This window comes from Mustela putorius, unplaced genomic scaffold, assembly GCF_011764305.1.
Source record: "Mustela putorius furo isolate JIRA1106 unplaced genomic scaffold, ASM1176430v1.1 tig00000145_pilon_pilon_pilon, whole genome shotgun sequence".
In the NCBI taxonomy this organism is placed as follows: Eukaryota; Metazoa; Chordata; class Mammalia; order Carnivora; family Mustelidae; genus Mustela; species Mustela putorius.
The window spans coordinates 41,201,692-41,229,620 of record NW_025421294.1 but is presented as its reverse complement, the minus strand read 5'-3'; the positions used below and the strand labels follow the sequence as shown (position 1 = coordinate 41,229,620).

The window sequence follows — 27,929 nt, the reverse complement described above, 5'->3', positions numbered from 1 at the left end:
TGATCGATTACAAAGTGAAAAGACCCCCAGAACTTCTTTCAGAATTTCCATCTGAACAAATCACAAATGGTCATTAGAAAGCGAGGCTCCACTTAGGTTCTATTCCCATTTAAGGGATCAGGAAAATAAGGCCCCAAGAGATGAACTTGCTTTCTTTGGGCGACAACCATTAACTCCCAGCTTTTCCTTAATTCTGTGTTTGCAAATAAGAGCACCCTCAGGAGTGCAGAAGGTGCTGCTTCGTGGTTAATAAGAAATCCTCTTTAAAAATAGGTATTTCTGGGGTTCCCGGGTGGCTCAGTGGGTTAAAGCCTCTGCCTTCAGCTCAGGTTATGATCTCATGGTCCTGGGATGGAACCCCGCATCGGGCTCTCTGCTCAGCAGGGAGCCTGCTTTCCCCTCTCTCTCTGCCTGCCTCTCTGCCTACTTGTGATCTCTGTCAAATAAATAAATAAAATCTTTTTTTAAAAAAAATAGGTATTTCTGCAACTCCTTTTTTTAGAATTCTGAAGGCATCCAATATTTTCTACATAGATGATTTCAAATGCAACAGAGATGCATTGCTGTCACCATGAGAGAAGTCTGATTTCCACATGTTACTTAGATCCCTCCCAGGGAAGGAGTTACCCCCAATATTACATTAGTCTGAGATCCAGTCCTTATTTTCTATTGTTACTTACTTTGGGCCAATGTTTGTTCACTGTTGCTTCCTTTTTTTTTTTTTTTTCGTTTATGAAAGTGTCAGTATATTGGACTTGTTTCTGGCTGGGAAGAATAATTAAAGGCTACAAAAATTAAATTTGGTGCCAAGTTAATATCATTCTCATCTCCCCTGCTGATAATTGTACACTCCAGCACTATTCGAGGTTGTTGGAAGCTTTACATGGACTTCCCAGACTCCAGCTCCTACTGTATTTGATCAGTAGAGAGCAATCACAGAAGTTTAGGAAGCATTGTGCCAGTATTTCACATGCCCTGGGTTAGGAGTTTATACTTAACAAAGAACTTGCCACGAGTTTCATCTGCATTTTTTTTTTCAATGCCTGGCATGCAAATAAACAGAAATGTAAAACCAACAAACGTGTACTAATGTCACTGACTTGATGTCACTTCCTGTTTTGCAGTGCCCTGGTCATTGAAAAACAGCAGCATAGACAGTGGTGAAGCAGAAGTTGGCCGACGGGTGACCCAAGAAGTACCCCCAGGCGTGTTCTGGAGATCACAGATTCACATCAGTCAACCCCAGTTCTTAAAATTCAACATCTCTCTTGGGAAAGATGCTCTCTTTGGTGTTTACATAAGAAGGGGACTTCCACCATCTCATGCCCAGGTATGATCACGCTCGATGCAACTATGAGTTTAAAGAAATTCCTGCTCCCTACCTACTAGGATGGCTATAATTGAAAGTTGGACAATAACAAGTGTTGGCAGGAATGTGGAAAATTGAAACATTGGTCTATTGCTGGTGAGAACATAAAACAGTGCAGTTGCTGTAGAAAAGAGTTTGACAGTTCTTCAGAAAGGCACACCTAGAATCACCATGTGACCAGCAATTTTACTTCTAGATATATACACACAGAGAACTGAAAATGTTCTTTCTCATAAAAACATATACATGAGTGTTCGGAGCAACATTATTCCTAATAGCTAAAAAGTGTAAACAACCCAAATGTCCATGAACTGATAAATGGATAAACAAAATGTGACCTATGCATATAGCGAAGTATCATTCAACTATAAAAAGGAATGAAGTGTTGTTACCTATTAAAACATGGATGAATCTTGAAAGTATGGTACTAGATGCAAAAGACCACCAACTGTATGATTCCATTTAGTGTCCAGAATAGGCAAACCCACAGAGACAGCAAGGAGATGAGGGATTGCCAGGGAGCAGGGAGGAGGGAATTGGCACTGACTGCTGGTAGTTATGGGATTTCTTTTAAGGGTGATGTAAATGCTCAGGAATTAGACAGTGGTGACGATTATACAACACAGTGAATATATTTTAAAAATTACTGAATTAGGGGCGCCTGGGTGGCTCAGTGGGTTAAGCCGCTGCCTTCAGCTCAGGTCATGATCTCAGGGTCCTGGGATCGAGTCCCGCATTGGGCTCTCTGCTCAGCAGGGAGCCTGCTTCCTTCTCTCTCTCTCTGCCTGCCTCTCAGTGTACTTGTACTTTCTCTCTGTCAAATAAATAAATAAAATCTTTAAAAAAAAATTACTGAATTATAAAATGGATAATTTATGTTGTATAAATGGTATCTCAAAAAAAAAATGACATTCTACCTGGTGAAGTCAGCTTCACCAGCTTGGAGGTTAATCCTTGGGCATTTTCATTTCAGGTATTCTAGTTATTGGATTAATTTGTTAAAATATCAGTAGGAGATATCCCAGTATAGCTAAGAAGAGTTGTGTAACCAAAACTCAGCCGTTTCTCTGTGATTTCTCCTCCTTCCTCTACTGAGTTCCTTGGGATATCCTTGGCACTGTGAAAGTGATATTATCCCCAGTGTTGGGAATGAAGAGATTGGATTAGATTATGGATTTCCTGGTTTTCCCTCTCATCCATCCTTTAATTTGTCCTGGTAGCGATTTTACTATCTACACACCATTGGGTATAGATTAACACCCACCTAGCCTGGTTTTCTTTTCCAATAAGAATTGTATATCCCGGGCGCCTGGGTGGCTCAGTTGGTTAAGCGACTGCCTCCGGCTCAGATCATGATCCCAGAGTCCTGGGATCGAGTCCCACATCAGGCTCCCTGCTCTTTGGAGAATCTGCTTCTCCCTCTGACTTTCTCCCCTCTCATGCTCTCTTCCACTGTCTTTCTCTCAAATAAATAAATAAAATCTTAAAAAAAAAAAAAAAGAATTGTATATCCCAAGAAAAACCAAGTACGGTTTTCCTGCCTCATTGACTTTCAAATCCAGCAAGTACAAAAGAAGTACATTAGGAAAATACCCTAGTGGAAGGCAAACTTCCTTGACTACTCATTATATCCAGTCAAAGCTGACTTTAAAATGTGCTGGAAAGGTATTCATCTAGAAAATTGAATTGAAAGAATTGAAAGCTCTAAACCCATTGGCAAATGCGAAGGAATCAGGCCACCATTTCTTTGTCTTTGGCTTGTGGCAGACATTGCTAATCGATGGCTGCACTTTTTCCTCAGTGAGCTCAACGCACAGTACCTCCAACAGAAACTTCAGGGCAGCAGCCACTACCAACGTACCAGTGTTGGCTCTCAAAATGAAACTTCTTTGCAATTCCAACGTAATGACCTGAAAGGATCGAAGAATCAGTATAAAGGACTAGAGGAGGGCTGTGGGGCTCTTTGCCTGTTTTCTGTTTGTTTTGTTTTGTTTTACCATATACCACCCAGGCTATAGGGACCAATATGTGAAGTGGTAATCAATAAATCATCCATCCATCCATCCTTCCAGAAAAATATTCATTGGTCCAGACACTGATTATTCAGAGATGAGTTAACATAGCCCCCAACCAAGCAGAACTCCTGATACAAAAATTGCATCTGCTCTTCCAAGAGATTTTGCATCCAGAGAAAGAGAGGAGGTCAGGTGAGAGGAGTCCCTGTGTTATTTCTGTGACTTCTGGCCAGGCAGCAGGGTGCTGCTCTGGGAAGTTATGCAAATTGTGAGGTGGTGTCCTTGACCTTCAAGCTCCACTGATTCTACGACAGTACAATGAAGGACTTGCAGTGGTGAAATCTGCTTATTGGCCTTATTCAAGGAAATATGAACATGCCTCTGGGCACAACTGAGAATAACTTTTCTCTCAGCCAGTTGGATGCAAGGAGCTTTGCTGGAGAAAAATGCTTTTTCCCGACACTCTTCCAAAGCACTGCTAACCCCCTTCCCTTGCATGCTCTGAACAACCAGTATCATGGAAAAGCAAATGATCATGGCAAGTCAAGTAGGTAACTCCCTGTAACTGAGTGATAGTGGACAGCAGCAGAAACATACTCTACCCAGTTTCCCTGCTGTTCTGACATTGCAGGACTCAAACCCTCAATGACAATGTCTTTTCTTCTTTTGTGGCTACACCACACTGTCCATCTCCTGCCAGGCTAGTGATTGTTCTAGCGGTCGTCCTCTCAAAATAGCTCCACTCCAGGGACAGCCTCATCACAGTTCAAGGGAAGGGAAATGAATAGGCATGGGCTGATGTACGCTGAGGGTTTCAGTCCAGCTGCCAATTTGGGAGTTTAGCGTGCACTAGAGGGTCAAGTAAGCGAGACACTGTGCAGATGCTTAGAAATGGACAAGACAGGTACAATATAGGGGCGCTTCTTAAAAAAAGAAAAAGTGAAAAAACCAACTCCCTACACATTTTCACATTCAGTCACTGTCATTACATGCATTCATGTCCATTTGATGAGCTACATTTCCTCGAGGAGACGGTGCTTAGCTCCTTGCAGAGACAGGTGACTAACTCACATCTCGTACCGTTATAGAATTTCTCATTTCTATTGGCATATCCTATCAAGGAACATAAGTTCTAGGGGATTGGCCGTCTAGCCAAGGTGACTCATTTGAGCTGGAAAGAGAGCAAGAGAAAGAGACAGGAAGGGGAATGGTTATGAAATTCTATTGGCTGTGTTGCATGAAATAGCTATGCTTAAATTTTATGGAGTATCATGCTTTGACCAAGAGCCTACAAGTTTTAGTATCATTGTCCAAGGATATTAAATACAGAGGAGAATCCTTTCTTACCTGCTTAAATTTTTCAAGAATCAGAGTGAGTCCCAGTAGACTTTTTGAATGTAGTTTTTTATAGCAATACAGAGGCAACGGGGCATGGGGGAGAAAGTACGGCAATTGTAGGATGGAGGCCCTGCTGCATATTAACCAGGAGACCTCAGACTTAGCCCTTAACATCTTTTAGCCTCAGTTTGTCTACCTGTGTTACCAGGCTCGCAATGCTGCTGTAATCGCGCTAATACATCAAATGTAGAATGGGAAAACACTTTGTCCACTAAAGCACAATATAAAGATAGCATATACAAGTGTTTCATGGTACTAAGAAATTCCGTGTGGTCCTAGCAAATACTGTATATAGATGAGCAATTATGTAAATATAGCTTCTTAAAGTAAAATTAATTTTCTAGTGTGTTTGCCTTCTTATGGAAGAACAAATTGTATTTTCATTGTAGAAAAAAATTTCAAGACAGAGAAACCAAAGGAAGCAAAAACTGCCACAATTTTAACCCCTTTTGGTAAATGTTTACATGTATTTTTGCTTTAATAAAATCTATCAGTTTGCAGGGGTGGGTGGACTAAGAATCTAAGTGGCTTAAAATAACAAAACCTATTTCTCATTTACCAGGGGTGATTTTGCCCCCAGCACAGATGCTTTTAGCAATGTTCGGGAATATTTTTGCTTTTCACATGGGGACAGAATTGCTTCTAGTGACTAGTGGGTCAAGCCTAGGGACCCTGCTAAACATGCATAGGACAGCTTCCACGACAGAGAATTACCCCTCCCAGAATGTCAATAGTGCTGAAATTGGGAAACCCCGCTTCACACGTTCGCATCGATTGAAGAAGATTGGTGCATTGTCAGCCTCGTTCAAGGACACAGACCTATGGGGCCTTCCCTGTCAGGCAGATACTCATTCCCTGTAGCAAGGGAAGGAGAAGATGGTGAATTCTGGACCAACCCCTGAATACTTCTGCTTGGAAGTGACGCATGTCTTTTAAGCCCTTGTCCGACGGACCAAAGCAAGTCCTATCCTAACTTCAGTGGAGCAGGAAATACAATCTTCTGTTGACCCTGAGATGTGGAGTACCAGATAAATCAACGAGAAGCCCTACTGACTTCACGATAAAATGTTGAGATACCTGTCCTTGTGGCTAGTATTTGTGTACACCCTTAATTCTTTCCTGAAAGTCAACCCTTGAGGACTTAGTATGAATTACCAAATTGTCCCTCTGGAAGTTTCCACCACTTAACGCACCCTACGTTCCTAACTACCAGCCCAGGGCATAAGTGCCCATTTTATTTACCTGAATCCTTACACTGAGTGTTTTCCTTGTTTCTTCTTTGTCTACTTGAAAGGTAGTTAATATTTATATAGGCTTTTAAATGCAGCATTTTGACACCCTGTATGGCCTTTTTTAAGACCTAGAAAAAAAACAGAACAAAGCCAATATAAGCCAATCTCAGCCACGCAGTTCGAATTCTTAGCAAGGGTGGTGTGTGAGGAAGCCTAGTGCATCTTGCCACGTATTTGAAATCGGACAGACTGGATCAGATTTGCTCAACCCCCTTTCTAGAAAGGAAACCAATCAGACTTGAATAATAATAATAATCTGACCTGGCTATGGTGCCAGGCATCAAAGGAAATTTCAGTGACTTGCTGCTGCAAGTCAGGGTCTTGGGGGGTTAAGGCGGTGAGCAAGCGCGCTTGACAGTTCATCACCGATTGCTACTGATATGTCAAGCCAAGTAAAATCCTTTGTGAGAACCAGTCAATAATCAGCAAATGAGGTACATGATTAACCTGAGACAACAGGATGCTCTTACCGCTTGGGAGCCCTGCTGAGACTCACCTTCTCCACAGTCCTGTTTAGCAAATATTAAAAATGCCTATTTCATCACTCAGACTGATGGAGCCGTGAGCCCAGTGACTTCCAGAGACAACTGAGGAGCAGAGGGTGGGCTCGCAGCCCCCGTGGGGTTCTTAGAGGGAGATGCTAGGGATTGTATGGCAGTAAGATGAAGCAGACGCCGAAGACCCCCTGGGCTTTACATTGAGATGTGACTGTGGGATGAGAGCGAAACCAGCCACCAGACACATTAAACAATAGAGAACTGCATAAAAGACCACGAACTGCTCCAGGATCATAGGAAATCCTCGCGAGTCCGGGAGGTGGAGCGTGGGTGGACCAAGATAAAATGAGCTGAGCACACGTTCCTATTTGTCTTCATCAGCTGAATTCCCCTAAATGACATTTTTTAAAGCACATTTATAGATGGTGATTAGTGATGTTAGCTTTTGCCCCCTGGGGCTTACCCCTTTCTGATTCAGAGCCTTCTTTGAAAATGAACTCTCACTTTTCTTTGTCCCCTTCTCTCTCGCCCAAGTACGTAAATGGCACACTGTTGCAGTCCTAGTTGGGACTGGCCAGATCCCTGGGACACGGGGACCCTGAGTGCTCTGAGCACCTTGCTTCACCCCCCATGCTGCCATCTCCATGCCCTCATGGTGCCCACTGACCCGTCAGATGGGCTCATCCCAGACTCCCCCCATTCTGGGACAGCCGTACGCTTCACTCAGAGGGCATTCCAGGGTACGACTGTCGGCTTGCATAGCGCGTCACATAGCGATTTATCTGCCTTTCGGAGGGAGGCATATTTTTACAGGCATGTTTTTCAGACCATTCCTTTCCCAAAGAATTTGAAGTATGGAGAAAGATTTTGTGAAACCAAGAGAGATTTGGTTTCTTCCGTATGGTGCTGAAAGTGCTTTTGGAAGGGTCTTCCTCAGGAGGCCCCTTGTGATTATCTGATGCATCCTAACCAGAACTGAAACTGCCACTTGGGGGAGCAGACACCCCCCTGGGCAGCCACCAAGCAGAGCTTGGAGAAATCTCCAGGGATGTTTGAGATTTTACAAGAGAGCTGGCACTGGTGGGAGGTGGGGGAACAGGAGAGGCCACTGCAGTTGTTTTTCAGGAAGGGTCATGTTTGAGAACATGGAACTCAGGAAGAAAGATGGAAACTGGGAAGGCAGGGATGAATAACAGAGGACAGCCCCATGTCACGTTTTTAGACCGAATAGACTCTCAGAGGCGCTGTAATTTAGGAGTTGGCAAATTTTCTAGGCAAAGTCCTTTATCTTCAAGTGAGATCTTATGTAGAACGCCATAAATAAAATGCATAAAAGCAATGATTTTATTAGCATAAATGTAGTGTATAGTTCAAATCCATATTTATTATAACATTAATCTTGGTAAATGTATGTTTACTGTATGTGTAACTGAGAAAAAAACTATATATAGCTACGCAGATAGAGACACAGGGAGAGAGACTAAACTCATGATGGTGGTCACCTCTTGGAGTAGGTAAGAACAGGACTAAGAATTAGATTCAAAAGCACTTGCTTTTATCCATAATAAAATATTAACAGTAGAGCAAACTCCTTCCCCATCCCCAGCACACAAACACAGAGATTGGAAATAAATATGACAAAATGTTAGCATTTATTCATTTGAGTGGTTCGAATATGGGTATTTGCTACCATATTCTTCATACTTTTCTTAATTTTTATAATGTCTCTCTCTTTAAGAAAAGTGCATTTGTGACAAGCTTGAATCTATTTTGAGTAAAAGAAGCATTAGGAGGCTATAGATGGTGACTATAATCTTATATCACTTTCAAGATTCAATTTATTTATATACTTTGTTTTGTTTGCACCGTTTTAAGAAAAATCACAATGAATACACACACACGCACACACACACACACATACACGTAGTTGCAAATCACAGCAGTATTTTCTTTAATCATTTCCCTTACCGGCTCTGACTACTCTTCAATTAAATTGATCCACAAGCTTGAAAGAGGAGCGATAGGAAATAATTGTTTCAAGACTAAATCACTTCAGATACCCAACAACTATTTCCATCCCTTGCCTTAAATACAGAAATAGAGAGGTTGCACCCTAATCTTAAAGTTAGCTTTGAAACTGTCTTCACTAAAATACACACACACACACACACACACACACACACACATGCACGTGTATAGATACATATAGATACAAATATAGATACAGACCTATGATACAGAGATATATAGATATACCTATACTCATATATAACCTGTATGAGACATCTTACATGTCCATTTGAAATTGCACTCCTGGTGTCACATTCTGGCACGAACTTGTATTTCTGCTCTATGTGGCATTTGGTGGAACAGGATCCTCCAGGACATTTGCTTATACAACTTTATCCGAGCAAACACACACCAAGGAAAACTGCTTGCAGATCGATAAGCTTCCTAATAAAAGAGAGTTACAGAAGTTCAAGTCCATGTTCAGAGATATCAAGAAAAATTGTATTCCAACCTCTTCACAGAAATTAATGGCTTTGAAAATGTTAATTGAAACCCCTTTCAGGTTAAGGATGTTTCATAGGGAAACAAAAGTTGTTATAAGACAAAAATATCCATTAATCATCTGATCACTTACAAAAATGTTCTCCTCTTGGAGCTCCCTCCCCATGTAGCACTACTTATGGTCATAAGAGTCAGCATTAGCTGGGAGCTCAACATGCCAGGACTGTTTCCCGTGAATTATTTTATCCTCACAATGATGCAGTGAGGTAGGCACTAGGAGGAGCGGCTCCATTTTACACGTGAAAGAATGGACACAGCATTCAGAGCAGCAAAGCTGGTCCGTCCAGGGCCGAGCAGTGAGACCCCTCTCTTTCCTCGTCGCTGGTCAGCACTCTTTTCCAGGAGCTGCCTGCACGCAGTGCAAGGTAAACCCCACCGCTGATGGACTGCAGTTACAGCTCTTGCACAGACCAGAATTTCATTAAATCAGTGACAGTGGTGCCCAAGATCTGCCTTCAAGTGCCAGAGGAAGTCTTGAGAAACAGGGCTCCTGCTGAGGTAATGCAAAGAAATATACAGCGGTAAGAAGTAACAACGAGGTAACGAAATCGGCCCTTCTGAGAGGAGGATTATAATAACATCAAGAGAGGTCCTAGGACATCTGACAGAGACGTCCAGTGTGTTTACAGAAGCATCCCTTTTGACTGTTCACCAGTCAAGCTCAAGTGATGCTGCATTGTTCTCAAGTGTTCCATCGATTTGGAGATGCACATAATGCTCGTCTTTGACATCCCGAGACCAGGATATGTTTTGCAATCGATGCAGCTGAGAGACAATGAAATGTTTGCCGTCGCATTTTTGTGTATGGATGAAAACTAAACGTGCATTCGAACAATTAGACTGTAGTTCCTAATATAACCTGAATTTTCCTAAGTCTGAGATGAAAATAATTTGTTCTTAATTAGAGCTTCATTCTTCAAGATAAAGTCCTACCTCTGTTCCCATTTGTTAAGGGCATTCATTTTAAGTGGCCTTTTATTAAGTCCAAATATGCTCAGATTATTGATCCTATTGTAGATATCAAGTCAGTTTGGGGATTTAAATATAATTTTCAAAATATGTAAATAAACAGATAAAAATAAAGCTTCAGTAAACATTCTGCAGAATGCCGATGCCGCTGTTCCCAACACAAATAAGCATGGGCAGAAATGTATGGACCAGTCCAGACTGCCTGGTCTTGAACTTCAACCTCTAGTACTCCGAAGCTGCGTGGTCTTGGCCAAGTCATTCAGCCTCTCTGTGCCTCCATTTCCTCATCTATAAAATGGAGACAGTAATACCACACATTCGTAGCACTGCTGTGAGGTTTAAATGAGGTAATCTTTATTAGGCACTTGGAACTGTGCCAGTACATACAAATTTAAAAAAAAAAAAAAAGAAAAAAGGAATGATAGAAGCTACTGTACCATGTTTTTCTAAAGCATCTATAACACAAGCTCCCAAACAATACAAATTTCAATTTTTTTAAATGATAACCTTTATTCGTGTTTTTCTCATTATAAAAACAATATATGTTGATGCTAGGAAACATCGAAAACATTTTTAGTGTGTTTTCCCAACAGTTTTCTGTTCACATGTAGCAATCGTTTTTACAAGTATAGGATTATACCATACATGCAATTTCTACCCTGATTCTTTACATAAATATAGGTAGGGAACATCTTTCTATATCTGAATATTCTTCCGTAAACTCATCGCAAATGCTTCATAAATAGTCCATTCTAAAGATTAAAAATTTTTGGAACCAATCTCCCTTTTTCAGCATTATAATCCTACTATAGAAAACATCTTTGCAGGTTTATGTTCATGTATTTTTTTAATAATTTCCTTATGATGAATTCTTAAGAGTGGAATTGCTAGCACAAAGGATTTATAGTATGTCAAGCTTTTATAACAATAATAATAGGCATAAGAATAGCTGACAGTGATTGCTTACCATGAGCCCGGCCCGACTCCTAATGGCCCTCAGAGGTAGGTGCCTTTATTATCGCTGGTGTAGGGATTAGAGAGTGGAGATTCAGAGGGCCAAAGTAACTTGCCCAAGGTCACGCTGCTGCTGCCTGGGAATACTGAGACCATGCCCTGAGAGAAGCTGCCTGGTGCCTGGAATTCTGTTCCTCTTCAGTGCTTAAGAAGCCATTTTGTGACTGGACACATTCCCAGTTCTCTCCTTCTCTTCAAGGATTTGATTCATTTTCACAACCAACCCACATAAGACCCTCCTATTGATCTTGGGAGGGCGGGGAGCCAAATGTGACATTTTTGACAAGCCGTTGGCTAAAGACCATTAGATGGGGATGTGCGGTAAATAAGAAATCACCTCAGCAAGGCACTGAGAAGTAAAACCTCCATTTTCCTGGCCTTGTGGGAGAGGTTTTGCACCTACCGGAATAGCCTTGAGGTATTCATCAATTTCACTGAACTTGACCTCTGCGCTGTGGCTCACTTGGTCTTCAGAGCAATACCTCCTACCTACCCCTCTCCAGGGTTGGATCGAAAGACAGCATGATCAGGGCATGAGCTTGTGGGAAGACAAAGTATGAAATCAATCCATCCGTGCATTCAACAAATGTTCATTGAATGCCTATAGTGGGGACACAGAGATGAAAAGCATTGGCCCTACTTTAAGGAGATGGAGACCTGACATGTTGAGTGACAATGGCAGCATGACATCGGGAGGGCTGTGAGATGTGCAACCGGGCGCACATTCCAGAGTGTCAATTCTGGAATTGGCCTGCTCTGGGCCAATTGAATTTTATTGAATCTTGAATCTTATCTCTGCTCTGTAGTAGCTGAATGTTTATAGCCAAGTCTCTCTAGATTCAGTTTCACCAGCCATGAAGTGAGGTCTATACATCATCAGGTTGTTGTGAGTATAAATGAGATAATGCCTAGCAAATAGTGAGCACCCTACGGAGATCCATCAGTCAGTCAGTCTGACAGCTACAACCCTTACAGCTCACTCACAGGTACCTGAGCAACCCTCGTTGTCTGCAGGGAGAATGGTAAGGCTTCCGGCAGAAACCAGCGCAGGCATGCAAACTAAGTTTTAGCTGGTCCTCCTCCAGCCCTTAAGCAAGACTGCAAAGATCAGGGTCTTCCAATGTGGCCAAGTGATTCCTGTCCCCCTCTCAATCATTCTGTAAATATGTGAGGTAGCAGGGGGTCAGGGCACCTCTCCTGGGGCACAATGCACTTTGCATCCAGCCATGTCCAGTCCAAGCACAGCTCCCCGTGGGATGGGAGAGGGTGGACGGCAGGCCTCCTGCTAGCACTCCTCTCTTGCATGTTTCCTGAACCAATGCTGTATAGTATTTATGGACTTTGTGCTTGCTCCTTGTGCGATAACTAATTAAACGTTAGCTATGACGATTATTAAAGAGTTGGGTACAGGAGGTTTAAGAGCGTAAAAATAGGCCACCAGATATAACCTGTGTGGGATTTGAGGAGAGCTTCCTGGAGGAGATGCTAGACAAACAGATAAAGGAAGAGGAAAGGGAATGGAAGATCTTTCCAAGCAAAAGACAGGGAAGATATCCCTTATTGTGTGCGCTGTGTTGAAGCTTCCCATGATGATTGTTCCCTTTTTAAAAGCTGCGCTTTTCTTTAACCATTGCTTGCCAACAAGGATATAGCATTTCCTCCCTGTACTGGCTCTTACAAGACCAGGAGTGACGGAGGAGGATGACCCCTCTGGCGGTTTTGAGGCTTGGCCCTGCGTGGAGTGGTTGCATGCTTACAGCCATGTACACAGCCCAGCCAGGAATGCGTGTTAAATCAAAGGAAGAAGTGGCCCCATACCACGAAGCTCAGAGTCACTCTTATGAGAGGGAATGGGTACTGAGAGAAGGTCTTGGAAAGAGGAGATCAGGACTTCAAGTTTTCAACTGTTTCTCCCTGTTCTCAAAAATTTCATATGAAAGGCTTAACAGTCTCCCAGGGAGATCCTGTCTTCCAATAGAGTCATCATTCTGCCAACAGCAGGCCATAATATTGGATTCCACCAATATTAGCTGAGCACCTACTATGTGTCGTGTCTCAAGGAACTGCAGCAATGGACAAGGCAGAGCTGGTCCTGCCCTGTGGGGCTGGTGGACCATGGCATTAAGACCCCTCCAAGAGGGGCGCCTGGGTGGCTCAGTGGGTGAAGGCCTCTGCCTTCGGCTCAGGTCATGATCCCAAGGTCCTGGGATTGAACCCTGCGTCAGGCTCTCTGCTCAGCGGGGAGCCTGCTTCCTCCTCTCTCTCTGCCTGCCTCTCTACCTACTTGTGATCTCTGTCTGTCAAATAAATAAATAAAATATATTAAAAAAAAAAAGACCCCTCCAAGAAATCCCAGGGAGCTCCAGCCACCAGAGAGCGCATTGTCTCTGCCCTGCCCTTGCCTCATTGTTTAGGGATTTTCCCTGTTTCCCTTGGCAACCTACTCTGGAAGAGCTACATGGGAGGCCTGCTGAGATGCTCATCATATCTCTTTAGGTAATTAATCCATTTATATTCATTTTTATCCTCCCCCCACCCCACCCCCTCATGTCAACCCCACCCCACCTCCCCCACCCTCCCCACCTCCAGCACAATACCAGAGACATTCAAAAAATCCTCATTTGAAACCTGAAAACCACCATTTTAGGCTTGATACATAGGGGAAAGGAGAATTGGCAGAACACTTAATCTGCTTATCTTCAGCCAGCAAACCACCAAAAACACTGCCAAGCCAAGAGGGCCCTCGTGGGAACCAGGCATGGTGAACACACCAAGAGAAGTTCTCTTCTTATTACAAAGAAAGCTCTAGTCTCAACTTTTATAACTGTCAGAGCACTCATTCTCTGCTCTTCCACCAGCCTCCCATCATGCTAAAAGGGAAATCTGAAGTTGTTCTGAAATGTGCAATGTTCTGGAAGGGCAAAGACTGTAGGGTTACCTGCTGGCAACACAGCAGTGCTTGTCCGTCATAGGTGCTCAGTACATGTCTGATGGCAATTCAGTCACCAAACCTCTGCCCGCTGGCCAGCCAGCCATCTCCCCCTCACTCCCTCCACTCCCCTGCTCTGTCCCTCCTGCTTTCTCCTCAGTTGTCCCAGTCACCGTCTCAGAGCATTTGCATTGGCCATTCTCTCCTTCTGGAATGTTTCTCCACCAGGTAATCCTATGGCTCCTTCCTTGCTTTTGCCAGGCCTCTGCCCACACACCATGCCCTCAGTCCTTTCCCAACAAGGGAGTTCGAAACTGGACACTCCTTTATACTTTATCACAGACCCTGCTTTCTTGATCTCACATCAGTTTAGGTGTAATTTACAAGCCACCCAAGATACACATTTTAAGTGTACAGTTTGATTCTCACATGGTGAAAACCTTATCTGTGTGAGTAAGCCCCACCAGAGTCGTGATCTAGAACACTACCACCTCTCAGAAGCCCCCTGTGCCCCATGCCTACCTCCTCTGAGCCCACCACTGATCTGCTTTCTTTCTGTAGAGATGAAATTTGTCTTCTCTAGAGTTTCATGAACAGGGAACCCTATGCTCTTTGGTTTCTGACCTCTCACTCAGCCTAATATCTGTGAGATTCACCCACATTGTGGTATCAGCGGCTCATTCCTTTTGTTGCTGAGTAGATTTCTAATTGTATGGATAGACTGTAATTTGTTTGTCCATTACTTGTTGATGGGCATTTGGATTGTATTTGATTTGCTTTCTGTTTTGTTCAAAGCTCTCATCAGTCCCTGACATTCTTTTCCCCCATGGCAATGTCATCCCCTGGAGAGCTGGAACCTTGTCCACAGGACTCACTGTTGGAGCCCCAGTGTCCAGAGCAGGGCCAGGCACATAGGCAGTGCTCAGTGTCTATTGAATGCACAGGTATTTTTACATTCATTTCCCTTTGTAACATAAGGCCTGGGCAAGGCACAAGTTTGTGAGCTATGCTTCAGATCTCCTCTGTGAACCCCAGTCTAGAGATCTTTAGGCCTTCCAGGTGAAACCAGATGTTAGCCCAGCCATGCCTGGCTAAGTGTGTCTGCACCCTGTGAACCCGCCTATGACTCTGAATTCCTGTGGCTTATTCCTCACTTGCCTGCCCTGTGACATCCAAGAATGGTGTTCACTGTCCTCGCTGGTTTCCATAAGAAATTTGGCCACATCTCCCCTTCATTTTCTTCTTTCCTTGGATTTGGGTGTATAAGGAGGGAGTCACAGGAAGAGGCTGCCCTGTGGCCTGGGGAGTCCCCAACACCTTATTGTTCTACCTCCTTTCCCTATCCTCCCGCTAGCTCCGTTTCTCATACCCAACCGAATTCTTCCTTTGTCTCTTGAGGATATTGTCGCCCACACCCTTGTTCCTTGGTTTCTTACTTTCTACACTGAACAGTTTGTTAAAGGGCTGTTTCCCCCAAAGAGATTAGTAAACTTGTTCCATCTCGTTACACATGGGCAGGTACTTTGTAACCCATAGACACCCTAATTTTTGTCTTAGCACAGCAACTTCATGAGACGAAACCGATGCTGTGGGCCAAAGACATGGGATTCAAATATTGAAACAAGTTGTTTATGCCTTTCTGTTGACACCCCTACTTCTTCTGCTAGAGGCTCTGCAGTCTTCTTTGGGAGCCCATTGTGTCATCAAAGGTCTTCCTGCCCTTGACCCATAGTACACTTTCTTCATCCCAGGGAACAGGAGAATAATGCCTTGCGCTCCCTCCAGACGAGCGAGGCTGGTCAACACCAGGTACCGGCCACCTCCCTGCCACACTGGGCAACCTGTAACACAGTGGGGGTAACGGAATGCTCTCTGAAGCTGACTCCCTACATGTAGCTCTCAGCTTTACCACTTACCAATCCCGAGCCAGTAAAGTAACCTCCCTGTGCCTCAGTTTCTGCATATGCAAATTGGGGCAAGAAGTCCTATTCAGTAGGACTGTTGGAAGCACTCAATAAGGTGGTACATGTGAATCTCCTAGAACAGTGCCCGGCCTCACTGAATGTGCCCTCATGATGTCATCTGGACAGTTAGCAAACAAAAATACTGCAAAACGGCAGTGTTGACTAAAATTTCCTAAAATCTTTCCTGCAGAGTTTACATCTTCTCAGGGGTCCTGTCACCAAAACCCCACCATGTTGGTATAGACTTTACTCTAGTACCATTTCCCTTGAGCTGAAATGTTTTCATTCTGTCAGTCAAGACCTCTACTGAGCCCTAGCTGTATACCAGGCACTGGATCTGTGTTGAGTGAAACAGACAAGTCTCCCACTCTGCAGAGGCTTGTGTCCAAGAAGAAAGAGATGGACTACCAATCAAAAGATAATAAATTGTGCTGGTTTTAGAGAGGGATGCGTCTTTGCTGAGGAGAGAGACAAGCCGTGGTCGAGGCATTTGAATCGGGAATCAGGGATGTCCACTCTGAACTGGCCGTGCTTAGGCAGAGGCAGGATTGACAGGCAGCAGGCAGGTGTGAGATCAGGAGGAAGAGAAGGCCAGGCAGAGAGGCTACCTCGTGCCTGACCCCTGAGGCTGGGATGAGTTTGACAAGTGTCAGGAACAGAGAAGAATGGGGTGGCCCAAATACAAGAACAGAGAAGTTTGGAGGCGGCAAAGGGAGTTTTTAGACCAGGGAGGGCCAACAGCTAGCAAAGCCATCCCCATCTTCCTGGCACCCTTTTCCATCTACTCCAGTGGGACACCGCCCTGTCCTTAGGTGTCCAGCCTGGTTCTAAGTCTGGCCCTAGCATCCCTGGGCTCTGCCTTCCTTCCCTTTCTCTGCTCAGCAGCATCCTTAGGAGACTCACACAGCAGGCCAGCCATGGGATCTGCCTGCAGAGGCAGCCGGGTTCTTGGGAAATTTGAAGCTACCTCCCATAGTCGTTAAGACTCACACAAATCCAAGTTCAAGTCTGTGCTTGGCCACCAACTACTGTCAAGGGCCCTGGGTACGTTACTTTACTTCTGTCATAGCCATTACTCTCTCCTGAGAAATGGGGATGCAAATCGGGTTTCTGGGAGGATGGAAAGAGATAACATATGTTAGCACTTGCCCTCATGCCTCGCACATAACAAGTGCCCAGAAAAATAATAGACGCTCCGTATTTTTGATGATGACTTTTCCCGCTGCTGTGCAGGAGGAGGTGGAATGGAAGAGTCGGGGATTCCATCCTTGCAAGTGTGTCCTACCCACCCCCTTCCTTATTTTTCGGAACTGAGCTTGGGTCCTCTCTGTCTTCCGTCTGCTCAGTCCTTACGGTGGGGTCTTGCAAAACGCCTTGTTGTGATCTATAGATCCAGGTGCCGTGTCCTGTCCAGAACCTAGGGGCCCGTTCTCCTAGCTAGTGGACAAGCAGTCCCAGCAGTGCACGCGGCTGGGCCTAGCGGCCTCTCGTTCAGTGACTCGAACGCTCTACGTCGGACCCGAGCTGGCATCCCGAGCAGCGCAGGCAGGCCGCCCGAAGGGAAGCCAGCCCCCGCTGGAGCACGGCCCTGCTGCTCTCATTCTTGCACAACCCCCCCTTAGCAGTCAGCCTCTTTGAAGGAGAGAAAAGAAAGTGTGCTGAGCTTTAATGAGGAGTCGGCCGGGCTCCCTTTGCCACAAGCCTGGCTGGAGGCAGAAGATGAACAGGCCCCCGTGAGTGCCCCGCTGGTGCTAGTCGTCCCTGGATGTGACCCGAGACCCTGTGGTAATGTGGCTTCAAGCAGCCCTCGCTCACATGTGCTGCTCCCCTGCTGAGTACGCCTTGCCGTGGGAGGTAGAATCCACATCTGAGCTGGGACCAGGGATGCCGCCAGCACGGGGCACGGGAGCAGCAGGCCGTCCCTGGGAAATGTCACCATTTATTGTTTTTCCCGTCCACATCGACCCTCAGCAAGCAGAAGTTCCAAATGGCGATTAAGTTATTTCCCCCCTTCTCAGGGTCGTGGACCCTGTAATAACATCTTTCTGAAGGGCAATGAGTCTGTCTTTAACCTTGCCCTCCTTGGCAGGTGTGTATCGGGGTGGCTTCCAGAAGCATCTGTTGGCGGTATACTGCATGCCCGTGAATGCTCTCCCTTCTGGGGGAGTGGCAGACCCGGCTCGATGGTCCAGGCTCCTTTGCTCTTTCCTGCAGCTCCTCCTGCAAACCCACTAAGTTATCTTAATTACCATTCCTCCTTGGTCTCTGCCAAGAAGTGGGGTAGATTTATAATTGGATCGGTCAAATATTTGCTGTGGTTTATTTTTTTTGCCTCTCAAGTGCTCGTAAAAGTTGCATTTTCCTGCCGCATTCAGTATGACTGATGACTCAAAGGCACGGTCCTCGTGTTGTGTGCCAACACAGGTTATTTTTCAAAGGCCAAGGAAAAAGAGAGAACTGGGAGTGGGGGGGTGTTTATTTTGGGTTCTTGCACTCTCACTTTCTGGGTGGCTTTATTGCCGAGTCAAGAGAGACGAGCTGCCTTGAGAAACAGACTTCCTCCCGTAGCCAGCCCGTGCACACATCCGTCTCCTGCTGGGATTTGGTCATGAGCCCCCTTCTCTCTTCCAGGGCTTCGGCAGATCTCTTAGATAGAATATGCTATGGAGCAACCTCTCAGTCATCCAAGCCCAGCACTATCTCCTGAGCATCCCTGTATCCAGGATTGAGCGTGATGCGGTCTGGGAACAGAGGAGACAGATGTCCCTGGTACTAAGCCTGAGTTATCCATCCCCAGTGCTGGGACATGAAAAAGAAACTCTGGCCAGGGCCTGTGCCATTGGAAAATGGCCTCCTTCTAGAGTCAGCCAGGCTGCCAAGGAAGCTGGCCAGACTGCAGTCTAGGAATCCGAGAGAGCAGGCGCTCTTCTGGACCAGATGGCCTCCCTGCAAACAGGCTTCTTCCTGAGCTCCCACACTCGTGCCCTAGCAGGCCATGTCTGCAGTTGGCTGCACTGATCTACCTTGTGTTTCTAGCCTCCAACCCCTCCCAAGGTTATAGCAGCCCTCAGTGGTGCTCCATGACGCTGCTTATCACCTGTTCCTCTGCAAGTCGGGGAACATATAATCCAGACCGGAGCACTTTCTGGAGTGAAAGGAGGAACAAGAGGTGTCAAGTAGGACACCTCTGGGCAAACAGGGGTAAACAGACACCCCACATATAATAGGCTGTGGCTTGACGCCTTGGCAAGTATGCTGAAACCGTCCATGCTCTCGGCAAGTGAACTAGGAAGTAAGAGAAGCATAACATCCAGAGATCTCTGAGGGCTATGCTGAAGTAACAAGGAAGTCTCAACATTTCAGTGCTTCCATTTAAGAAATGTTCACTGCTTGCTTGTGTCAATTTCAGCCTTCCTGCAAGGGCTCATGCTAGGAACCAGGCCATTCCTGTCTTGTGGCTCTCCCATTGTGGGCTTGATGGCTGTTTCGGCACCTTCCAGAGGCAGAGAGGGATGGAGAGAGAGCAATAGGAGGTTATACCAGATATTCTACGGCAGGATCTAGAAGAAGGAGCCCATCCCACTACTTAAGTTCCATTGACTGAACACTACGACGTGCTCCCACCTGGCAGCAAGGAGCCTGGAAAAGAGTGAGACCCTGATATGGACAAGGGTCAGCCATCACTCCCACAGAGGACACTAAGAAACAGTATCAAAGTGGGAAGGGAAGACAAAAGAAGGAACAGGGGAAGAAAGCAGGCATTGTACAGCATCCCACTGAGAACTGGAAAGGTGATGTCATTACGGCCTTATAAAGTCACCTTTCAAATCTTAATATATGTGAATGTGCAAACACCCACAACGTCCCATCACAGCCGTTCTGCACCGGCTGCTGCCTGATCAGCCTCCCAAACTGTAACGCTACCCCTTCCTCTTGCATGAAAGAAAGCACATTAGGGAGTGCAAGTGATTATTACTAAGAGACTAAACCTGGACCATATTCCAATTTTTTTTTCTTTCTGGTGGAATTTATTTATGAATTTAGTATTTTATTCATTTGATATTTAATATTTACTGACCAGACTCTGCTCGAGATAAATGAGGGATGGCAGGGAATTATCATAACGGTAGCTCACACCTTGAGGCTTGTTCACTGCACACAAAGTGCGATTCTAAGCACTGCACATGAATTTATTCACTCAACCCTTACAATAGTGTTTTGACAGAAATGTGATTATTGTCCCCATTTTAAGGATGAGGAGACTGAGGCACAGAGAACTTAAATAGCTATTGCAAGTGTGGCAAGAAGTAAGTGGCAGTGCTGGGATTCCAGCTCTGAAGTCTTTTTTTTCCCCCCAAGCTTTTAATTTATTTGACAGTGAGTAAGAACAAGAGCACAGGAGTGGACAAGCAGGAGGAGGGCCAGAGGGAGAGGGAAAAGCAGGCTCCCTGCTCAGTGGGGAGTGGGATAGGAGGCTCATTCCAGGAACCTGGGATCATGACCTACACTGAAGGCAGATGCTTAACGAACTGAGCCACCCAGGGGCCCCAGCTCTGAAGTCCACTTAACCATTCTGCCATGCAGGCAAAACCCCTGCCCCCCTGGAGTTTACATTCTTCTCATTAGACTGACAACACACATAAAAACAGATCATAGCAGTGTAGAGAGTGACGAGTGTTTTGAGAAAAGCAAAGCACGTTAAAGGGTAGAGGATTGAGGCGCATTGGACACTGCTGTTTCACACCGGCATGTCCCCATACCCTGTTTGACAGCCCCTGGCTTGCAGAGTCTTTCTTTAATGAAAACTGCCCTCCACTGCTGCTTTGGAGTGACTTGGAAGAGCCAGCGAAAATAGATGTTTTCTCTCTCCTCTGACAATACCTTTGCCCAGAGCCATTTGATTGGTTGTACAGTGAGCACTGCTGCTGGTTCTAAGTCATTTCTGTTCTTGGCCAGCAGGCCAGTTCAGCGAGAGATGACTGATGTCCAAATTAATAATGAGCAATGACCCCACACAAGTAATCACCTTCTCCCAACTTTTCTCATGGGGGTGATTTTCTGGACCCCAAATGAAGTATATTCTTCTCACCTAAGCACCGAGGAAGTTACGCTCATTCCTCTGGCTGACAGCAATTTGTAGACATGGGTCTGGGTAGCTGGACATTTACGAGGTTGCTAAGAAACAAATGCTTTGGTTACAAAGGTCTCCAAAAGCAGCTCTGGTTTGATGTATCACTGCGTATCATTTCTTTTATCCCATAAAGACACCCCTGACCAGTGGGATATGGGGTAGGGGAAAGCTAAAGAACAAATACTCGTTTTCTGAGAGATGAGGAAATTTCCACTTCCTAAGCAGCTGTCTGCCACCCCCGATGGAAAAACTGGAACCATGTACTTCTCTTCTCTGATCCTTATGATTAGCAAATAAGTAACTCATAGTCTGGAGGTACTTAGTAACATGGTTAGTACCTTCCAGGCACTGCCCGAAGCATTATGTCATGTCATCCTTAGAACATCTCCAAAAATTGAGTATTATTACCTAGTATGCAAACCAGGAGAAGGCTAAAAGTTGATTGACCCAACTTCAAACAATAGCAAGTAGTAGTCAGAATTCAAACCCACCTTTGCCTGATGGTAAAGCCTTTGTACTACGGATTACAGATTCTTTGTTTTCAATGATCACTTTTCAGATGGGAAAAACTGGCAATTCTGATCATGGGGAAGTCGCATTAATAGATTCCTGGAGTTTAATTCTATGAAGTTCATGAAAGAGGTTATAGTCAATGTCTGTAACCTATAAAATCCTTTTTATGGAGGGGGAAGTGGTGAGAGAGAGCTTAATCCCACAGTAGTGGTTTTTATCTGCTACAGACCTGTGCTTTGAATGTTCTCGGGAAGTCACAGTGCAACTGACTTTTCCATGCAGTGATTTTGAAAGAGTTCACAAGATTAGCCCATTTCTACAGGGGTCTTATCGATTTTCTTGTCGACAAGTAAGAGACATTGGTGTCCTCTGCCTCTTCCCTCATCCCCTCTGTCCAGCCCACAGTCAAGGGGTGGGCTTTCTTAAAAATATTCCTCCAAAGTTGTCTCCTCTCCTCACTGACTGTCCTGATCCAGACCCCCGTCGTGTCATACTTGAGTTTCTATAATCACTCCCCAACTGGTCTTCCTGGTTCTTTTCATGTTCCCCTCTGCTGTATCCTGTCTGCAAATGAATTCCTCAAAACAGTCCTTTCGTTGCGTCAGTCACTGTTCAGAGATCATCAGTGGCTCCCACTAACCCACCAGCAGATTTTGCCAATCTCTTGGGTCACACTGGCTTCCCCCATTCCCCTCATCTTGGTAGCCTTCATTGGCCACTCTGTCTCTCATTGATCCCTTCTAGTTAGAAGCCCACTTTCCACTGAAACAGAATTTCATATTTAATTGCTGGTTAATCTGAGAGATCTAGGTCTCAGTTTTTGCTTGGCTACGTAGTTGCCGTGTGACTTTTGACAAGTTGTTTGGCTACTCTGCCCCTCAGTTTTCTCATCTGCAAAATGAGATACAAAGAGTACTTATCTTTAGGGTTTTTGCAGGAGTAGAATGATATGAGGATGGCAGTGATGATGATCGCTAGCAAACACATATTTTGTGTTTGCTCTGTGCCAGGCACTGTTCCAAGTATGATCTTATTTCTCACAACAACCTGTAACATACGTGCTATTATTTTGTTGTTGTTGTTTTGCAAATGGGGAAACTGAGGCACGGATAGGTAGAGCTAGTAAGTGAGAGATTCTCTCTCAGTCTAGCTGCACAGATCTCATCCTTTTTTTTAAATTAAAGCATAGTTGACATATAGTGTTACATTAGTTTCACATGTACAACATAGTAGACACAACCCTCATTCTCTTTTTTTAAGATTTTTATTTATTTATTGACAGAAAGTGAGAGAGAGAGGAAGAGGGAGAGAAAGGAAGACAGCAAGCTCAAATGGGGGAATGGCAGGCAGATGAGAAACAGGCTCCCTACTCAGCAAGGAGCCCAATGTGGGGCTCGATTCCAGGACCTGAGATCATGACCTGAATCGAAGGCAGCTGCTTAACCAACTGAGCCACCCAGGCGCCCCCACAACCCTCATTCATAACTAATCTGCTATGCCTCCTTCCCCTGGTAGATGATCAGTAACTGATAGCCGGTAACACAGGTCTATAATTCCTTATCTGAAACGCTTGCCAAGCCAGATGATTTTTGGAATCCAGAATTTTGGGACTTCCAAGAAAGTTACACTTGGCATATACTAGGTATTATATAACACCCCAGTGTAGATTGGAACAATAACCTCCCTCCCTCCCTCTGTTTCTCTGTCTCTCTCACACACACAAGAGAAAACACAAAAGTTTTGGCTTTAAAGCTTTTTGGATTTCAAACAGCAGAAAAGGGATTGTGCCTATAGTAATAAAACTATTAGCAATAATGATAAGCATAATAAATGGTGGCTTACTGTTACAACTTTTCTGACTCTTCTTTTTTTTACTGGATGAGCTCACCGTAAAATGCGCTCAAAAGTATTTTTTTAGCTAACTAATGGGGTGGGAAGGGAAGCTGCTAGTCATGGGACCAGGTCTGCCACCTCTTTCACACATGGGGTGCTCTCTCTTCTTACTCTAGTATGACTTCATGGAGCGTCTGGATGGGAAGGAGAAGTGGAGTGTGGTTGAGTCACCCAGGGAACGCCGGAGCATACAGACCCTGGTGCAGAATGAAGCCGTGTTTGTACAGTACCTGGACGTAGGCCTGTGGCACCTGGCCTTCTACAATGATGGCAAAGACAAAGAGATGGTTTCCTTCAACACTGTTGTCTTAGGTAGGTATGAGGTCTCTGAGTGATCATGCCACCAAGGGAAGAATGGAAACGTTCTAGGTTTTTCCACAGAAAATCATCTTCCAATGTAGTTTCTACCCTGTAGGAAACCAGACCAGAATCCTTTATTTAAGCCTCATGGTATTTTCCACCTAAAACTAGCCCAGATTTAAATAGGATCCAGTTGTGGTAAAGAGCTTGGGTCAGACAGGCTGGCTCAAGTCCTGGCCACACAACCTATGCAAATCAGTGGATTTTTGTAAGCTTCAGGTTCCTCACAGTAAAAAAGAACCAACTAGCACCCACCATATAAGGCTAATTGTAGGAATTAAATAATATACAGTATATAAAACTCTAAATATGCAGTAAAGCCAATAAATACAGACCATTCACATCAGCTCAGAATTTCTCTGAAAATCCAGAAAAGCTAAAAATCAAAAGTTTAAAAAAAAGAAAAAAGACCCACATAAAAATAAATCAAGAAAAGGATATAGATATAAGGGAAAAAAATCATATCTTTGTTCCCAAGGAGGTAAATCTCAAAATGTTTTAATTAAACACTTGCCATTTTTGGCATGTTTTAGCCCTGTTTTTTATTAGCTATTAAAGGAGAAGCAATGCTTTTATTCAAAATTTCTTCTTATATGTGCATACAAACTCCTGAAAGGGCCATTAGTTTGAGAGGATTTTATGAAATTTTCTAAAGCAAACCTTAAGAATTTTACCAATCACATAAGCCACAGATACTTTCATTCAATTTATGTTGTCATTAGGTTTTTATCCTGATGAGGATAACAGATCCTGGGTAGAATGTCCGTGAGTTGGGGCAGCGTGTTAGACATACTTCACAGAAAAATCCACTGAGACTCAGAAAACTCGGTCCCTCCGAGTCCCAGGATGTGGACATGATAGGAATGGATGGGCTTCTGGGCCTCTGGGCATGTCATCCCCACAGGGTTGGGTCGTGGATCTCAAGGTTCACCGAAGGAGTAGTGTTACGAGGAGAGACCTGGTGAGAGAGGATCAGATCGCAACTCTTCTGTCCCACATCCTGACTGGGAAAGTCACTTACCCCCTGGAGCCTCAGCTTCCTCTGTGAAAAGGACCACATCCCTGACAGGAAGGATGATGTAACTTTACATCCGGAACACATCTGCCATGGCGTGGGTCGCCACCGAATGAGAGCAGATGGCTGTTTAGGAGCATATCGTGTACAGCTATTTTCCTATTGACTGGATCCTCAGAACTTCTTTACTGGTCTCAACGGATTTCTCTGAAGGGTTCCTCGATTCTTGAAAGAGGTAGGGAAGCCAAGTTAAAATTCAGGGCTTACTTTTTTTATCAGCAGCCACAACTTTCAAATGGTCTAAAATCAGGATTTGGTAGTGACCGTAGTGTTAAAGTTAACCCTCATTCCCTCTGCCAAGGAAAACTTGATCCTATCCGAACTGGCCAAATATACAAAGGCAGGAGTTTGGCACACTATAGCCCATGGGCTAAGTCTGGCCCTCTGCCTGTTTTTATAAATAAAGTTTTTCTGGAGCCTAGCCATGTTCATCTGCTGACATATCGTCTATGGCAGCTAAAACAACAGAGCTGAGTAGCTGCCATGGAGACAGCTTGGACAGCAAATCCTAAATATTTACTTTCTGTCCCTTTACAGTGAAAGTTTCCCAAACCCTGCTCCCAACTAATGTCATAAACTTTGTATCATGGAAGCCACTGGAAAACATCTTCCATGGTTAGAGAATATTTCCAGAAGCAGATTATGGATCCACGGGGGAAAGAAAGCAAAAAGGATTAAAAATCAACTCACAGAAGGAAAAAAGAAAAAAACTGGCTTGAGATGTTGAGATTAAAAGCAGTCTTTAAGAACATGATGAGAAATGACATCCTTTTTGTCACCTTGTATTTAACTGAAAACTTCGCACATCCTTAAGAGCCCACGCCATAAACAGCAGCTGGCTTAGTTGGAGTCTACAAGGACTTCGTGAGATGGAAAATGACACCAACGACAACCACCACCCTCCATACATTTATGATGCACGGACCAGGGGCCAGCCTCTGGCTTAGGCCCTCTGTGGGGACGAGGCTGGCAAACTCACAGAGTAGTTACGTGAGGGAGGTACTCCCAGGGCTCCATTTTCTACTTGAGAAGCAAGACTGAGAGAAGTTAAGCAACTTGCCCAAGGTCACACGTGGTAATCAGGGGGTGGAGTCGGCACCCAAACTCTCCAGAGAATTGTGCTTAACCACTGGATTGCTCTGGATTCCTGCCAAATAAATGCCTTTCCCCCTGCTCAACAAGTTTTCTGGGGGCCAGATTATCTAATAGTGGCTTCTGCCCTCCGTCTCCTCTATCCACATAGACACAGACGTTGCAGTAGGGAGATGCCCTTCCCCCAGGCCATTACCCTCGTTCCGAGATGGGAATAGCAATTCTCCCCAGAGGATCTCTCTCGTCTGGACTGTAACTCAAAGAGAAAGTCAAAGGTAATCGGCCTAATAATTGGGCAGACATCTTGATAGAGCAATGATAGTAATTGGCCTGAAATGCAGGGAAAAGAACAGTGTTTTATTTGGTTCAGAGGTTCTCCCACACATATCTATTATCAGAATGTTCTCCATCAAGAGCAGCCAGGAGCGCCAAAAGCCCCTGTGATGTGAAACAGAAGGGGAAATGTTAGACGGGTGTCAACCAGCGATCACGCTAAATATACCTTTGACTCAGGGAAGTCTTTTGATGTGTTTTGGAGAGAAGCAGCCTGCTTTCAGAAATGAGTTTCATCTCGGGGGACAACAGAGTGGCATACTTGAAGCACGGTGCGGGTGTCGTGGAGGCCGCCCTCCGCCTGCGTAAAAACCCCATTTACTGGGCTGCCTCTCAGCACCTGCCATTGTTTCCTCAAGAAAACCTAAACCAGGGTGACAGAAAGGAAAACTGATAATATGGCCACCGGAAGGGCGGGGTCGCTTGCACAGTTCAGCCAGACCGTGGGATTGTTCTTTCTCTCAAAAACTGTAGAAATCCTGGGAGAAGGCCATGAAAAATAGTCTCTGTCACAGTTTTTGCTTATTTGGGATTCTCCTACCCTATGTGCATACACACACACACACTCTCTGACAGCTGTTTACCAAGGGCCTGCTGTGTGCCAAGAGTTGAGAATACCTCAGTGAATGATTCAAATCAGGTCTCTTCCTCATGGAGCCTGATGGAGGAAGAAAGACACATGAAAAGGCAACCATAAGAATTACAAGAGCCTAGAGAAGGGGTATAAAACCCTTCCTGATTGAGGGAAGGTGAGGAAAGAAGGTGCCCAGAAGGTACATATTTCCTAAACTGACATCGAAGGACCTCAGCTAAAGGTCAAGGAGGCCTTCCAGCCCCACAAAGAGCCCATGCAAAGAGCTCGGTCCCTCTCTGTGCGACTCTGATGGTGAAAGAGCTCCCTCGGCCTCTGCTGCTTTGTCTCTGAAGATGTTAGGTTTGGAAAAGGGAGGTCTGAGCTCACAGATGTTAGTTTCCACCAAACCATCCCCAGACCTAGATGCTGGTCTAGGGAAAAGCAATCTCTAATTCACTGTAGGGGGTACTTCTTAAAATGCAAACAAGACAGTGCCATTTCTATGTTTAAAACTATTTGTTTCCGTTGGTCACAGAATCAATATATATATCAGCCTGTATTGTCTATGACAGTGAAAATGCTATGAGGCCAGAGAACTCGCCTATCTGCTTGGATTCACCAATGCCTGCTACAGTGCCTTGCAAATAATAGATTTCTAGTTAATAAAATGAGCCATACATCAGGAACTGTGACAGTTCTGAGAGCTCACCCTAATTGTAAGCTAATATGTCAGCCTGCCACAATTTCATAGATATTATCAGAATACATGAAACTCCTGGGTCAAAGACAAGGGCCTTTATTACTCAGAGCAAGGCAATATCTAGATTCTGGTAAATGTGCCAGTCCCTCAAGCCCCAGTTCCCACAGGGCAACATCAACAGGGTCAGCTAGGACCGACACATGCAATGGATTGCATTACAGAGGGGAAATCCTGAGTTTA

At 44.8% G+C, this 27,929-nt stretch overlaps 1 protein-coding gene across 4 annotated transcripts in view; it reads left to right on the top strand.

The window, feature by feature from the left end:
* TENM2 (teneurin transmembrane protein 2) overlaps positions 1 to 27,929 on the top strand; it is a 1,128,378-nt gene that overhangs the window by 927,561 nt on the left and 172,888 nt on the right. For all 4 annotated transcript variants that reach the window (XM_045075622.1, XM_045075621.1, XM_045075624.1 and 1 more), the window contains 2 exons: positions 1,125 to 1,330; positions 23,672 to 23,867. In XM_045075622.1, the coding sequence (XP_044931557.1) occupies positions 1,125 to 1,330; positions 23,672 to 23,867 (402 nt within the window). The remainder of the gene's footprint in view (positions 1 to 1,124; positions 1,331 to 23,671; positions 23,868 to 27,929) is intronic.